The sequence below is a fragment of the Chiloscyllium punctatum genome, chromosome 3 (genome assembly GCF_047496795.1).
Source record: "Chiloscyllium punctatum isolate Juve2018m chromosome 3, sChiPun1.3, whole genome shotgun sequence".
NCBI lineage: Eukaryota > Metazoa > Chordata > Chondrichthyes > Orectolobiformes > Hemiscylliidae > Chiloscyllium > Chiloscyllium punctatum.
In genome coordinates, this window is record NC_092741.1 from 124,261,567 (window position 1) to 124,277,736 (window position 16,170).

Sequence of the window (16,170 nt, forward strand, 5' to 3'; positions counted from 1 at the left end):
TAAAACTGTACACAACAGCCCAGTTTATAAAGTCATCGTGTCATGCGGCATAGATGAGGCCCCTTAGCCCCAGTGATACCATAGGTACTGTGTAGAAGCAGGCTTTCCTGCCCAAAGTGGTTGACAGTTGTATTGACGTTCCATATGATCCTCCTTCTACTTTATTCCATCTAACCCTGTCACCATAGGCATCAACAATTACAGAACTAATCCTATTGCCACCACCTATTCTTCAGGATCTTCTCCAGTCAGATAACAATGATTTAAATTTCTATTGAGAAGTGGACAACAATTTCCAAATTTCCCAAATCTGCCTTCTCTACAAGACTGCATCTTGCGATCCAGTATTCACTGTAGACACCTCTGAATGTTCCAGGCCCCTGGGAGAATTCTGTATTCAAATTGATCATCTATACTGCAGGAAGATCTAATGCCTGAAAGATTAGGGAGAATGGAAGTTTATTTTTCATTTTCCAGTGACAGTACACAACAGACTGTACCCTACAAGCAGCAACTGCATGGTGCTATGAAGTTGTAGAGGTGTACTGTACCTTTAAGAGGGTTGAAATGCTAGCAACGACTGAAAGCATAGAGTGTCCTGAACAAGGTAACAATTTAATACTTGATCAAAACAAATAGAAGCACCTGGGTTGCATGAAACAAAAACAAATTCAAATTCAGCCAGTTTAAATTATGCCCCAAGATACCAAATTCCAATCAAATTTGAATTTAGTATTTTGATAATATTAAAACTAATGAAACAAACCAATGTTTTGGGGTATAAAACCAGACATTTTGATCAGGTAGAATGAGAACTGCCAAGGACATCCACAAATATAGACTACTAGTTGAAGAGCTCTCTGAAAAGGTATCTGTCCAGCAGAACATTGAAATCAACCTGGAGAGAATCTACAGAGGAAAATCTATAAAGGACACTTGACAAAGCTGACTGGTTTTGAAACGTGAATTTATTTTTGTAAATCTTAATCGTGATTTTTTTTATCAGACTAGTATTATAGAGTGGGAGGTAAAAGATAGGTTTAAGAAAAAGGAGTTGTAAATAATTGTTGGTTTAATATTCTCTGTTGAACTTAAAGAATAAAGTTATCAATTTTTACATTAAACAGTCACCTATGGGATAGTTCTTTGCCTCTCAAATTTTAACAGATTAGAGCACGGTGGTGACTCTTTTCTGTGTTGTTGGTTTAAATTAACAGAGGGGTTAACCCCTGTCATAACAAAGGGGATTAATTTTATGTCTATTCATTTAAATGGAATAGTGCTTCCAAAATCCACAGGACTGGAGTAACTGACGTTAACGGCTTCATTCAGTAGTGCCTTTTTGACAGTTCTAGTGCATTCAGGGATAATAATGAAGTATTTGCTTCTACAGCTCAAGCCAGTCACTTTTATTCAATTATTAGCCTAATAATGTGATTTTATATCAGATTGACTTTCACATTGACAAGGTTTAAAAACAGATACACCATCAGTTTAACCATTGTCACTTAAAAATCATTTCAAATATATTTCTTAGGTGAACGACAGATATTCCAGTCTTACGAACAGATCTACAAGTTTTAGAAGGTGGTTACAAGAAAATCTAGTCATGGTTTAGATTTTGCAATGGCCCAATAATCATAGAATTGGTGGAGTCTTGCTCTATCTCCTCAGACTCTGAGGGAGTGACCTGGGAAAGTGAAGCTTCTGATCAGAAACTCCCCTACTCCTGTTTTGGTTGTGCAATATAGCAGTATATTCAATTTGAGGATTTTATTGAAGTCAAGAGGTCTGCCTACAGGGGTGTGGTTCAATAGAATCCCCTGATAGGAGTCACATGATTATTGCAAATTAGGAAGGATCTTTGTACATGTTGTTTGTTATATAAAACAAAGAAAGTATATTGCACCCATTATCATCTAGGTTCAAGTTATCCAAGTTACCAATCAGAATGGCCAGAATGTTCTGAGGATCTGAATTCAAATCCAACCATGGTAGATGGTGAAACTTGAATCCAATAAAAACCTGATATTAGAAGTCCTAAAGATAACCATGAATCCATTGTCAATTGTGGGAAAAATACATCTGGTTCACTAATGTCCTTCAGGGAAGGAAACTGCTACCCTTACCTGACCAGGCCCACCGCAATGTGGTTGAGTTTTAACTGTTCTCTGAGCAATTAGGGATAGAACATAGAAAAATACAGCGCAGTACAGGCCCTTTGGCCCTTGATGTTGCACCGGTCCAAGCCCACCTAACCTACACTAGCCCACTATCCTCCAATTACCTATCCAGTGCCCATTTAAATGCCCATAAGAGGGAGAGTCCACCACTGCTACTGGCAGGGCATTCCATGAACTCACGACTCGCTGAGTAAAGAATCTACCCCTAATATCTGTCCTATACCTACCATCCCTTAAATTTAAAGCCATGCCCCCTCGTAATAGCTGATTCCATACGTGGAAAAAGGTTCTCATGGTCAACCCTATCTAAACCCCTAATTATCTTGTACACCTCTATCAAGTCACCCCTAAACCTTCTTTTCTCCAATGAAAACAGCCCCAGGTGCCTCAGCCTTTCCTTATACGATCTTCCGACCATACCAGGCAACATCCAGGTAAACCTCTTCTGCACCCGTTCCTGTGCCTCCACATCCTTCCTATAGTATGGTGACCAAAACTGCACACAATACTCCAGATGCGGCCGCACCAGAGTCTTATACAACTGCAACATGACCTCAGGACTCCGGAACTCAATTCCTCTACCAATAAAAGCCAGTACGCCATATGCCTTCTTCACCGCACTATTTACCTGGGTGGCAACTTTCAGAGACCTGTGTACATGGACAGCAAGATCCCTCTGCTCATCCACACTACCAAGTATCCGACCATTAGCCCAGTACCCCATCTTTTTGTTACTCATACCAAAGTGAATCACCTCACACTTACCCACATTGAACTCTATTTGCCAATGGATGGGCAATAAATGCTGGCCTAGGCAGTGATGCCGTCCTATGAAAGAATAGATATAAAAAATCATACACACAACAGCCCTCAATAGCCACTGTTTGTTAGTTTGGCTCGTCCCACTTTTGTTTGTTTATTTACATGCAGAGCACCAATGGCCTTTGAAATGCTTGTGTCTTTTCATGGAACATATGCAGATTGGTGGATTTTTTTTCCAACATCTACTGGTTGGAATGACGTGCTCTCTGGTTTGCTTTCCAAACCTTCCCAGTTAACACGGCTGATTTATGCTGTTGGCTAAGATACATTTTTCCTTTTGTTGCATTAACTCTGTCTGAAAATCTAGAAGGGATAGACAACAAAAAAAATCATGCTGGAAAATGAATACACTGGTCTTCCTAACCCTCCATTTTAAAGGATGCAAGATAGGATGGACAAGTATATCTCACTTACCCATTTATGTGATTTGTTTTTCCTTCCAGGAAAGCAATTTTTTCATTCTCCAACTTAAGCATCAAAATTCTTTTGTGTCCTTGCAGTCAGACCCTGTGCATCTTGCACCGTTTGTTTCTCTTGTTTGTTAGCTGATATCGCCTGTGAAACACTATGAATCTCTTCTGGACTGTTTAGGATTAGCTCGTGACTTGTTTCTGCTGAGGTGAGTGTCTTAGAATTGGATCTGCCACAGCCATCAGGTCTCACGTTAATTTGTCCCCTCAGAGTGAGCATTGTTCCAACACAGAACCTCAACTTTACCTTCAGTCCACTTTTAGATTGCCTCTGGCCACTCTGCAAGACGCAGCAGGGTCGATCTGAAACTTTGTGTGTGGATAATTCTCATTGCAATGGTTAAAAATGATTTTTCTCTTTAGACTTGACATTCCCAACCTGCACTCATATGTAAATCAAACCATCCAAATCTTCATCTGACACCCCTTCGAGTCACTTTTGGTTGATCTGAATCATTGTCTGACATCTTTATAGCAATTTTCTTTAAAGGCATTGTTTGTCTGATTCCGAGCTAAACACTTTTGTACAAGGTGGCTTAGCTTCATACAGTTAAAACACAGTTTTCCACACAAAATGGACATGCTTTCTTTTGTTGTTTATGATTACCTCCACAACGTTTGCAACTTGTCCTTCAAGCTTGATCTTTCCATTGGCTCGGTGCTTTTTTTCTACATTGTTACATGTGTAAAATGTCAGCAGATTATCAACATAGCGCACATGTCTGAGCTGATGACCCACATAGCATACAGCTCTGGACTGATTACCAACATAGCGCACAGCCCTGGGCTGATTACCCACACAGCACACAGCCCTGGGCAGATTACGCACACAGCACACAGCCCTGGGCGGATTACCAACATAGGGCACAACTCTGGGCTGATTACCAACATAGCGCACAGCCCTGGGCTGATTACCCACACAGCACACAGCCCTGGGCTGATTACCAACATAGGGCACAGCCCTGGGCTGATTACCCACACAGCACACAGCCCTGGGCTGATTACCAACATAGCACACAGCCCTGGGCTGATTACCAACATAGCACACAGCCCTGGGCTGATTACCAACATAGCACACAGCCCTGGGCTGCTTACCAACATAGCACACAACCCTGAGCTGATTGCCAACATAGCACACAGCCCTGGGCTGATTACCAACATAGCACACAGCCCTGGGCTGATTACCAACATAGCACACAGCCCTGGGCTGCTTACCAACATAGCACACAACCCTGAGCTGATTGCCAACATAGCACACAGCCCTGGGCTGATTACCAACATAGCACACAGCCCTGGGCTGATTACCAACATAGCACACAGCCCTGGGCTGATTACCAACATAGGGCACAACTCTGGGCTGATTACCAACATAGCACACAGCCCTGGGCTGATTACCAACATAGCACACAGCCCTGGGCTGATTACCAACATAGGGCACAACTCTGGGCTGATTACCAACATAGCACACAGCCCTGGGCTGATTACCAACATAGGGCACAGCCCTGGGCTGATTACCCACACAGCACACAGCCCTGGGCTGATTACCCACACAGCACACAGCCCTGGGCTGATTACCAACATAGGGCACAACTCTGGGCTGATTACCAACATAGGGCACAGCCCTGGGCTGATTACCCACACAGCACACAGCCCTGGGCTGATTACCAACATAGCACACAGCCCAGGGCTGATTACCAACATAGGGCACAGCCCTGGGCTGATTACCAACATAGCGCACAGCCCTGAGCTGATTACCAACATAGGGCACAACTCTGGGCTGATTACCCACACAGCACACAGCCCTGGGCTGATTACCAACATAGCACACAGCCCTGGGCTGATTACCCACACAGCACACAGCCCTGGGCTGATTACCAACATAGCACACAGCCCTGGGCTGATTACCAACATAGCACACAGCCCAGGGCTGATTACCAACATAGGGCACAGCCCTGGGCTGATTACCAACATAGCACACAGCCCTGGGCTGATTACCAACATAGGGCACAGCCCTGGGCTGATTACCCACACAGCACACAGCCCTGGGCTGATTACCCACACAGCACACAGCCCTGGGCTGATTACCAACATAGGGCACAACTCTGGGCTGATTACCAACATAGGGCACAACTCTGGGCTGATTACCAACATAGGGCACAGCCCTGGGCTGATTACCCACACAGCACACAGCCCTGGGCTGATTACCAACATAGCACACAGCCCAGGGCTGATTACCAACATAGGGCACAGCCCTGGGCTGATTACCCACACAGCACACAGCCCTGGGCTGATTACCCACACAGCACACAGCCCTGGGTTGATTACGCACACAGCACACAGCCCTGGGCTGATTACCCACACAGCACACAGCCCTGGGCTGATTACGCACACAGCACACAGCCCTGGGCTGATTACCCACACAGCACACAGCCCTGGGCTGATTACACACACAGCACACAGCCCTGGGCTGATTACCAACATAGGGCACAGCCCTGAGCTGATTACCAACATAGCACACAGCCCTGGGCAGATTACCCACATAGCGCACAGCTCTGGGCTGATTACCAACATAGCGCACAGCCCTGAGCTGATTACCAACATAGCGCACAGCTCTGGGCAGATTACCCACACAGCACACAGCCCTGGGCTGATTACCAACATAGCACACAGCCCTGGGCTGATTACCAACATAGCACACAGCCCTGGGCTGATTACCAACGTAGCACACAGCTCTGGGCAGATTACCCACACAGCACACAGCCCTGGGCTGATTACCAACATAGCACACAGCCCAGGGCTGATTACCAACATAGGGCACAGCCCTGGGCTGATTACCCACACAGCACACAGCCCTGGGCTGATTACCCACACAGCACACAGCCCTGGGCTGATTACGCACACAGCACACAGCCCTGGGCTGATTACCCACACAGCACACAGCCCTGGGCTGATTACCCACACAGCACACAGCCCTGGGCTGATTACCCACACAGCACACAGCCCTGGGCTGATTACCAACATAGGGCACAGCCCTGAGCTGATTACCAACATAGCACACAGCCCTGGGCAGATTACCCACATAGCGCACAGCTCTGGGCTGATTACCAACATAGCGCACAGCCCTGAGCTGATTACCAACATAGCACACAGCTCTGGGCAGATTACCCACACAGCACACAGCCCTGGGCTGATTACCAACATAGCACACAGCCCTGGGCTGATTACCAACATAGCACACTGCCCTGGGCTGATTACCAACGTAGCTCACAGCTCTGGGCAGATTACCCACACAGCACACAGCCCTGGGCTGATTACCAACATAGCACACAGCCCTGGGCTGATTACCAACATAGCACACAGCCCTGGGCTGATTACCAACATAGCACACAGCCCTGGGCTGATTACCAACATAGCGCACAGCCCTGAGCTGATTACCAACATAGCGCACAGCTCTGGGCAGATTACCCACACAGCACACAGCCCTGGGCTGATTACCAACATAGCACACAGCCCTGGACTGATTACCAACATAGCACATAGCCCTGGGCTGATTACCAACGTAGCACACAGCCCTGGGCTGATTACCAACATAGGGCACAGCTCTGGGCTGATTGCCAACACAGCACACAACCCTGAGCTGATTGCCAACATAGCACACAACCCTGAGCTGATTACCAACATAGCACACAGCCCTGGGCTGATTACCAACATAGCACACAGCCCTGGGCTGATTACCAACATAGCGCACAGCCCTGAGCTGATTACCAACATAGCGCACAGCTCTGGGCAGATTACCCACACAGCACACAGCCCTGGGCTGATTACCAACGTAGCGCACAGCCCTGGGCTGATTACCAACATAGCACACAGCCCTGGGCTGATTACCAACATAGCGCACAGCCCTGGGCTGATTACCAACATAGGGCACAGCTCTGGGCTGATTGCCAACATAGCACACAACCCTGAGCTGATTGCCAACATAGCACACAACCCTGAGCTGATTACCAACATAGCACACAGCCCTGGGCTGATTACCAACATAGCACACAGCCCTGGGCTGATTACCAACATAGCGCACAGCCCTGAGCTGATTACCAACATAGGGCACAGCCCTGGGCTGATTACCAACATAGCGTACAGCCCTGGGCTGATTTCCCACATAGCACACAACTCTAGACTGATTATCAATATAGCACACAACACTAGACTGATTTCCAACATAGCACAAAGCCCTGAACTGATTACCAAAATAGCACACAGCCCTGGGCTGATTACCAATGTAGCACACAAGTTGAGGCTGCTTCTCTACAATGTGGATAAATTTCCATGTACTCTGGTGTTTGTGTTGTGGCTGTTGATTTACAAGCTCAGAGATTCTGCACCTGTTTATCATTCCATCAAGAGTCAGATTTTTTTCTCTTAGTGATTACACTGCCATGGTAGGATCTCATAGGACTAAGATGATTCGATCTTTCATTCACTCATCTTTTAGTTCCATAAATTCAGAGGTACTAAACAGCATAGTAGACAGTGTCTGCTGCTCTCGATGTGGCCTCCTCTACACTGGGGAGACAGGATGCCAACTTGCGGAACGTTTCAGCCCTGTGGCAGACCAATTCAAATCCCCCTCCCACTCTGCCAAGGACATGCAAGTCCTGGGCCTCCTCCATTGCTCAATCCTAGCCACCAAACACTGGAGGAAGAACAATTCATCTTCCACCTGGGAACTCTCCAACCACACTGAATCAATGTTGACTTCATCTGTTTCCTCATCACCTCTCACCCCACCTTATCCCAGAACCAGCCCTCCAATTTGACACAGCCCTCTTGAACTGTCCTACCTGTAAATTTTATTTCCCACCTATCCACTCCACCTTCTGCTCTGACCTATCACCATTAGCCCCCACCTTAATCTACCCTGCGCATTCCTAGCTACATTCTAACCCCCAGCCCCACACCCCTCTTTTTATCTCTCAGTCCCCTTGTCCCCCTCCCCCCAAGATTCCTAATGAAGGGCTTATGCTATAAGTGTCAGCTCTCCTGTTCCTCAGCCTGGCTTGCTGTGCTTTTCCAGCACCACACTTTTTGACCCTTTTTCTCCCTTGGCCCCGAATGCTGAACCCAGGACAATAACATGCACTTGGAGCTCAAAATGTGCCTTCAAAATGTTTTAAAGTTCCTTCCATGTGCTTTTTCTGCGCTTCAGAAAAAGTTAGCGTGGAATACATTTTGAAAGTCTTTTAGTCATAAAGTCATTGAGTTATACATCACGGAAACAGATCTTTTGGCCCAACACATCAGCACTGCCCAGACATCCCAGTCTGACCTTATCCCATTTGGCCCATTTCCCCCTAAACTCTTTATTTATTTACCCATGCCTTTTAAATGTTGTAATTGCATACGCCTCCACCACCTCCTCTGGCAGTTTGTTCCATAGACCCACCACCCTCTGCACAGAAACATTGCCCCTTAGGTCCCTTTTAAATCTTTCCCCTCTAACTTTAAACCTATGCTATCTACTTTTGGACTCCCCTACCTTGGGAAAAAGACCTTGGCTATTTGCCCTATCCATGTCCCTCATGATTTTAAAACCTCTTGTCAATAAGTCCATAACTATTACATAGTCCATAATGATTAACTTCCATGTATTTTTAAGGTCATGATGACTTATTTTTAAAAAATAAATAATCTTGAAATTGAATAGCTCTTAGAGGTTAATAGGAATTTATTTATTGGGAGAGTTTTATAAGCACTAAGTAAACAGTGTAGTTTATCAGGCTTGACGTAGAAGACTCTGGAAATGTGGGGCAGGGATGGTCAGTTTAGTTTAGAGGAATTGCCAATAGATTGGAAAAGCTTTTTCGTTTCTGTTTGATCATTTGCAAAAATCTTGGCTGAAACCGGAAATGTAAAACAACTGCTCCTAAACAAGGGAGATAATTTAATACTGTTAAGAAACAGATTATCTCAATGCAAGGAGTTCAGTTTAAAAGTTCCAGACCAGAAATGTTTGGTTAAAATGCTGAAGGGGTTGCTTTAAACTGAGAAAGTCTAAGTTGGTTATATGAAGATTCAAAAAAAGCGATTATTATATTCTCAAGACAAGAAGCAAGCAGGTACAATTACATTAAGCCCCACAGAGTGAATAGAGGAAGGAATTCTCTATGATATGAATATTGTTAAGGATGTTTTTTAAGATTAATAGGAGTATATTTATCATGAGTTTCAAAATCTTTAAACTTGTGTTTAATGTAAGTGGTTTGGTTAATTCTATTTCTCATTATACTTTAGATATAAACTTCTATTTTATTATTAAGACCAAATCGGCAGCAGTGTGTAATTATGTTTCAGTGAAAAACACTGAAATAAAAACAAACAAAAAAGAAAATAAGATCCATCAAGCCAGACTTCAGTCTAGGGTCTGACTTGTCCAATAGTAACATCAGCTGCGATCATAACAACTGTGAAATGCTTTGTTGAATTGCACTTTTTAAAAAGATCTGCAGATCACCCATCATCAGCACGTACCTGTGCCTCCCAGCCAGTAGTTGTGTTTTTGTACAACTTTGCAATACACATCTCAGGGCCTCTTCTAATGCCACGTTTTGAGCAGACAGTGTAGCAGTGTGTCCAATACATAGACTTTATTGAAGTGAAGTCAAGTTGTCTGTCTACAAGGGCTGTGCCTCATGGTACAGATCACATGACTAATTTAACATGATGCATTTCTATCCAAACAGTATTAACTTAAATTGAAGAATTCAGAACGTTCTGCTGAAGTTAATCAAATAGTTATCCAAGAAAGAGGAGACAATTAACAACGCAGTCTATCTCTTGGTTAATATTAAACTAACTCCACAACTTACTGTACATTTCCTCAACCACACTTTCCCCAGATCCCTTATGCCCCTCAGATTCTGACCAGACATTCCCACTTCCCAAAACTGAACAACCCCTGCTGCTAAACCTTACACCACCCCATCTCCGCTTACCCTGGGACCTCACACCCCTTCGAACCCCTAGAGTCCTGATATTTTCCCTTTTTCCTGGGACTGACACCTAACAATACTCCACTCCATACTGCCAGATCTGACAAACCTTCTTTTCATCCAGGATCCTTCACTTACACCTCCCAACTGCCCAGAACCTGACACCATTCCCACTGTCACTGGACCTGGCAAACCTTCACTACCCACTGCCCCATCAAGCCTGGAACCCAATGTCTGCCACCTTCCCCAGGACTCTATACTCTGAAAGGACACAAACATCATGCTATGAACACTCAACTACAATGATGCATAGATAAACCATTCTCTTAAATTGTTAATGCACTAAAATAAATGCCCACCCACTGAAATTTCTTGCCTTCATATTTATAAGGGAAATAGTCCATTACAAGTGTCTCTCTCCCACTGAAGGTGCTGCAGTTCCATTGCATACAAAGAATAGAAATTGAATAGAAATAGAATTGAATAGCAAGTTTATTATATTGTAGATCTGAGGAATTAATACTGTCTAGTCCATCTACAAAATGGCAGGACTTGAGTTGGACTATACTTGACTGCAGCAGTCCAACAAGGCAGCTTATCACTATAGTCTCAAGGGCAGTTCTGCTTGGGGAGTAAATCCTGATCTAAGCCAGCGAAGTCCGCATTGCAGAAAATAATTTTCTTGAGAATGGGTGCAGTGGAGCCTGAGCTCATGTGCACCATTGTAACTGTGCTTCTCTTTGAAAGAGCTGTCTAATCCATTGCATTTGCCTTTGACCTACAAATATTTCCACTTCAAGTGTGAATCTGATTCCATTTTGAACATTGTCATTGAATCTCCTTTCATCACTTTGTCAGTTTGTACATCAGAATAACTCTGCATAAAAAAGACTCACGTCACCTATGATCTTTTTCCAAAAACTCTTTGAACCTTGTCTTTTGTTTACAAACCCTCCATTAAATCAGCCCTTGAATTTGTTTACTTTAGGTACCCTGTGACTCCAGGGTTCTATTCCAAGTAAATTTCCTGTCATCCATCCTAAACATGTTATGAATTAGTTCCAAAGTACATCCACTACATGGTCTAAGTAATGACACGCATTCACCTGTTTAAATTACTTGTTGCATTACTAACCTTAATAAACTCATGTCTGATATGTTCTATACAAATTGAACATCCCAGCTCTCTGCCCTTCTTCATTGAACTTCTCAGCAATTTTCTCAATTCAAAAGACATTCTGGAACACCATTCACCATAACCATCTGAAGGTCACAGAGATGCTCTCCTACCTGCATGTACCTTTTGTCCGATCAATCTCAGTGCCCTTCTCACCAGAATGGATTTGTACTGATTCATCAGAAATACCCATTTGTCGCACAGAGAGATGTCCATTGGAGGTGTTCCCACCTCCTTCGATACAGTTTGATTTAGATTCTGACAAAATACACACAAATGAGGGAGCCATTTTGGCCCATCATGCATATCCTTTTCCTAAAGATAAAGCAACCACACCGAATCGGAGCTGCAATCCATATCAGCAGCAATAAAAAGTTAGAGACTGTCAGTAAGCACTTTAATCTCTTGGAGCAGTGAACCAGTAATTGCATTGCAACTGCTGCCCATGCAGATAAGAAGCACCCACTGTTATGTATATACACTGTGCTCTAAAATGATGAAGTTAAAAATCACACTACACCAGGTTATAGTCCAACAGGTTTAATTGGAAGCACACTAGCTTTCGGAGCAACGCTTCTTCATCAGGTAATAGCTGATGAAGGAGCGTCGCTCCAAAAGCTAGCGTGCTTCCAATGAAACCTGTTGGACTATAACCTGGTGTTGTGTGCTTTTTAACTTTGCACACCCCAGTCCAACAGCAGCATCTCCAAATCATGACTAAAATGATGAAGAATCAAAGCTTAACCATTTTATCTGTCAGTAATTTTAGTGTCAAATTAATAGTATTTGTAGAATACGGCACATAGGAAGATATGCTGGCAGATCTACCTCACTGCATTTTGTATAGAACTCAGTAGGAGTTCTTTAATACTCTCACCTGTCTTTGGTCAGGGATGAGCGTGAACATTGATCTCAAAAGAAGCTTTCAGTCTACATAGGAATTTCAAGTACTCAAACGATTGTGTGTGTGGATAGTCATTTCATTCAGCTCACTGTGCAGTGCAGAATCATGCTAACAGGACAAGTTCAACATCCACACTGTCTGAGGTAGTTCTTCGGATTCACCCCATCACCTTACCCCATCATTATCATGATCACCGCCTCTCGATTCACAGATAGTGCCTACTCAGAATTGTGAGTTTCTATTGTGATTCTCCATCTGTACGAATGGATTGATTCTCAAGGTACAGATCATTGGACATATGAGGAAGGACATTCTGTGAGGAGAAGGGATTTGGAGTGCAGGACTTTTTTTTTACTTGTCCTTCCCCTCCCTGCTGCCACTTTCCTCATCATTAGGGATGACGTGATTCAAAGTGTGATGCAGCTTGATGGACAAGTTGCCTTCATTTTCAATGATTCAAGACAAGCACCTTCCAGTCATTTATGATAATGTTGTTGAATGTAAAAGAAACCTTTGGAGCATTTTCTTTGTCTTCCCCTGGAATGTTGCCCATTTCAGTGTTAGAAAAAAACTGGGCCTTGCAGGGAAGCCACTTTTTGGTCCCTGGGCCACCGAATCCAGTCTATTGATTGTGCATGAAGTTTGCCTGAATCCTCAGAGCTCTAGCTTCAAAATAAACAGCAGTGTTTGATGTTTCTCCAGGATGCAGTAGAGATATTCCTTATGTAATTTCTCCATTGCACGTATATGTTGCTGACTGATACATAGTCCAGGTCTCACTGCAATGCACTCATCAATGATGACCATTAAAGAGAGATGGCTGCCAAGGTGTAGAAAGTGCTCAATATAGTACAGAGCCTCTCCTTAAACATATATGGGAGTGGAATTAGTGGACCAGGTATGGGTTGACTGAAGGATTTTTCTTAGCAACAATCAATGTAAGGTGAGATTCTTCCTTGCAAAATTGGAGAGACTGAGAGCGGCTTGCAAATTTTGAGCAAAGTGGGTAACAACACTGCAGCCATTTGTATCATGTATCATGGAAGTCAATTTAGTTTTGACATGGAGGCGAGTGAGGTTAAAAAAGCTTTCAATCTAGATGGTATTTAATGTTATAATCCAGTTAAAGACCAGTGATGAAAGTAACTTATTGGTTATGACTGAGGTGTCATGTCAGGAGATTTTCGATGATAATAGAGGAGTGTTCTGGCAGTTTATCCAAGGTCCTATTCTAAATGGCGAAGTCAACTCTGTGAAAATGACAGTCATTGTCAGCCTTCCTGTCCCATTAATAGGTGTATTTCCCTACTTGCGCATTCACTGCTTCTCCCAAGCCAGGCAAATGCAAAATGCATCTTTTCTGTTAACAAAGTTCCCGTGTGGATAGAGATTGCACATTATTGCATGGTATGGGTTGGAGCTAATTTATTCAAACATTTTGCTACTTTAACGTTGGAAGTGAAACCAGGAGTCAAATACCAATGGAGTATGTCACCGTTGATTCAACATACTTTCCATTGTCCATGGGATGGTTGTTTACAGGTTCAAGTGTTTTGGATGTTGCCAGGTCAGGGTCAGGTTCAAGTAGTGGAGGTGGATGCATAATATGAACAATTGTATGTAATAGTCTGACAAAGCTTTGGTTATAAAGTGTATCACACTGAAACCTGTGCTCCACTGGAAGAATATGAAAGGGAGGATTGAACAGTTTGGGGTTAGAGATCTGGATTCAGGAAGGTATCAGAGCTCATGATTTCATTCCCCAGCTTTGCCCAATGCCATTGTTCAATCAAGGCACATCAGTCAGAAATCCATGATGTAACTGTGTAATATTTTGTAATGAAAGTGACGCCAGGTTTCAGAATTCATTAGTTATGGTGTGGTGGGTTTTTTTTGACTCCTTGAATGTCTCCTTAAACTGTTGTTCTAGGAGAATCGGGAATAAACATTGAAAAGCCCACTTGTGCAAACAGTAAGAATGGGTCGAGGAAGCACAACCGGATTAAGATCTCTGTTCACACAAGGGCAAAGAGAGCGCCAGCTGCTCTTCCAATGTGGACTCTGATAGTCTCTTACTAGCGAAGCTCTCTGATACAGTCCAGCTCCCCCCTCACTGTGTGAAACGCTAAAAGCGATATTGAAGGCATTTATTCAGTTCTCTGCAAACAAGGATCCTTTCTCACCCTAGAAAATTACAAACAGTTGACCTTGCTCGGCAATGACATGTCATGTAAAGGCAGGGACCTGCAACCTTATCTCTGTCCACAGAGACGCTGAACATACCCGAACTGTCAGATCTCCAGCATCCGCAGGAATTTGCTGATGCCACACACTTTTAGCTAGTTTGAGTTTCAGTCGGTGTGATAATCGCTGCTAATATTTATGTATTCCTGAGAAACCAAGACATCCTTATGTTCTCTCCCATTACACCTGTTTAGCATTGGAAAACTGGCTAAAAGTGGGGGGAGGGGGGGGGGGGGGTCATATCACCAGGTGTCACTTTTACTATTGCAATGAGACGGACTGCGAGACAAGGCACTTTTAAAATTAATATCGGACGGTTGTTTTTAAAAGTGACTTCTTGCAATTGCTGCCTGTTTCTAAGTGAGCAAAGCCAGGCAGGGAAAGAGGTATCGGGGCAGGGAAAGGTTTAACGATACATCAGCTACAGGAACACCAAAGCTCAGCTACTGAACGGTGCAAAGGGCAGGAAAGTGTTACTCACCCAGTATGTTTCCGACCAGGGCGACAATGAACACGGTAATATAAGCGATAATGAGCACCCACTCGTACTGCTCGGGATATAAATATTCCTGCCACAAGTAGCGAATAAACTCATCGTCGTAATCAACGCCGGACAGGAGGGCGCCGCTGCTGTTGGTCTCATTAAGTGCAAAGAGCTGCTCAGCCTGGTCCCTCTCCATCTCCTTCATTGCAGAGTGAGCTCACAGAATGCCCACTCCCTCAGACCGCTCCATTCCCTAGCAGTGCTGCCCAGGGATTTCCGTGAGTGGGAGGGAGTTGCTAAGGGAGGAGGTTTCACTCCAACTCGCTGACGTTCTCCCAGTGCCCACTCCCCACCAACTTCACTCTCCCGCAGTCCCTCCAATGGGAAAGGGAATGAACGCATCAATCCAGCCACTCCTCAAGCCTCCACAACACCCCCCCCCTCCCATCACCTGGGGGAACCCCCTACTCTAATCCCCACCCCAAGACTGGGAGACCCCCCTCCCCACACACACACACACACACACACACACATACAACCCCTAGACTGAGAGACACTCCACCCTCAAACCCCACCCAACCCCAGACAGGGATCTTTTCATCCTCATTCCCTACTCTGGGATTCCCCCATTCCCCATTTCCGTTATCCCCTCCCTTCCACCCCAGCCTAGGAAACATCCAACACTCATCCCCACCCCCAACCCTGAGAGTTTCCCCACCCTCATTCCCCTCATCACTCTGGGAGTGGTCCCCCACTTCCCACCTCCTCAGCCCACTTCCTACTCCTGGGATCACTGGATTAACTATCCCAGGCTCTGTACTTGCTACTTGGAGTGGCCCTCTACTATTCAACAGACCTGCGAAGATACACAGTATAGTGTGTGTGTGAGAGAGAGAG

The 16,170-nt window shown here is 44.5% G+C and overlaps 1 protein-coding gene across 2 annotated transcripts in view; it reads right to left on the bottom strand.

Moving 5' to 3' along the window:
* hcrtr2 (hypocretin (orexin) receptor 2) overlaps nucleotides 1–15,484 on the bottom strand; it is a 73,730-nt gene extending 58,246 nt beyond the window's left edge. For both annotated transcript variants that reach the window (XM_072549785.1, XM_072549777.1), the window contains exon 1: nucleotides 15,271–15,484. In XM_072549785.1, coding sequence (XP_072405886.1) covers nucleotides 15,271–15,432 — 162 coding nt within the window. In that variant the 5' untranslated portion in view covers nucleotides 15,433–15,484. The remainder of the gene's footprint in view (nucleotides 1–15,270) is intronic.
* Nucleotides 15,485–16,170: the final 686 nt, after the last annotated feature.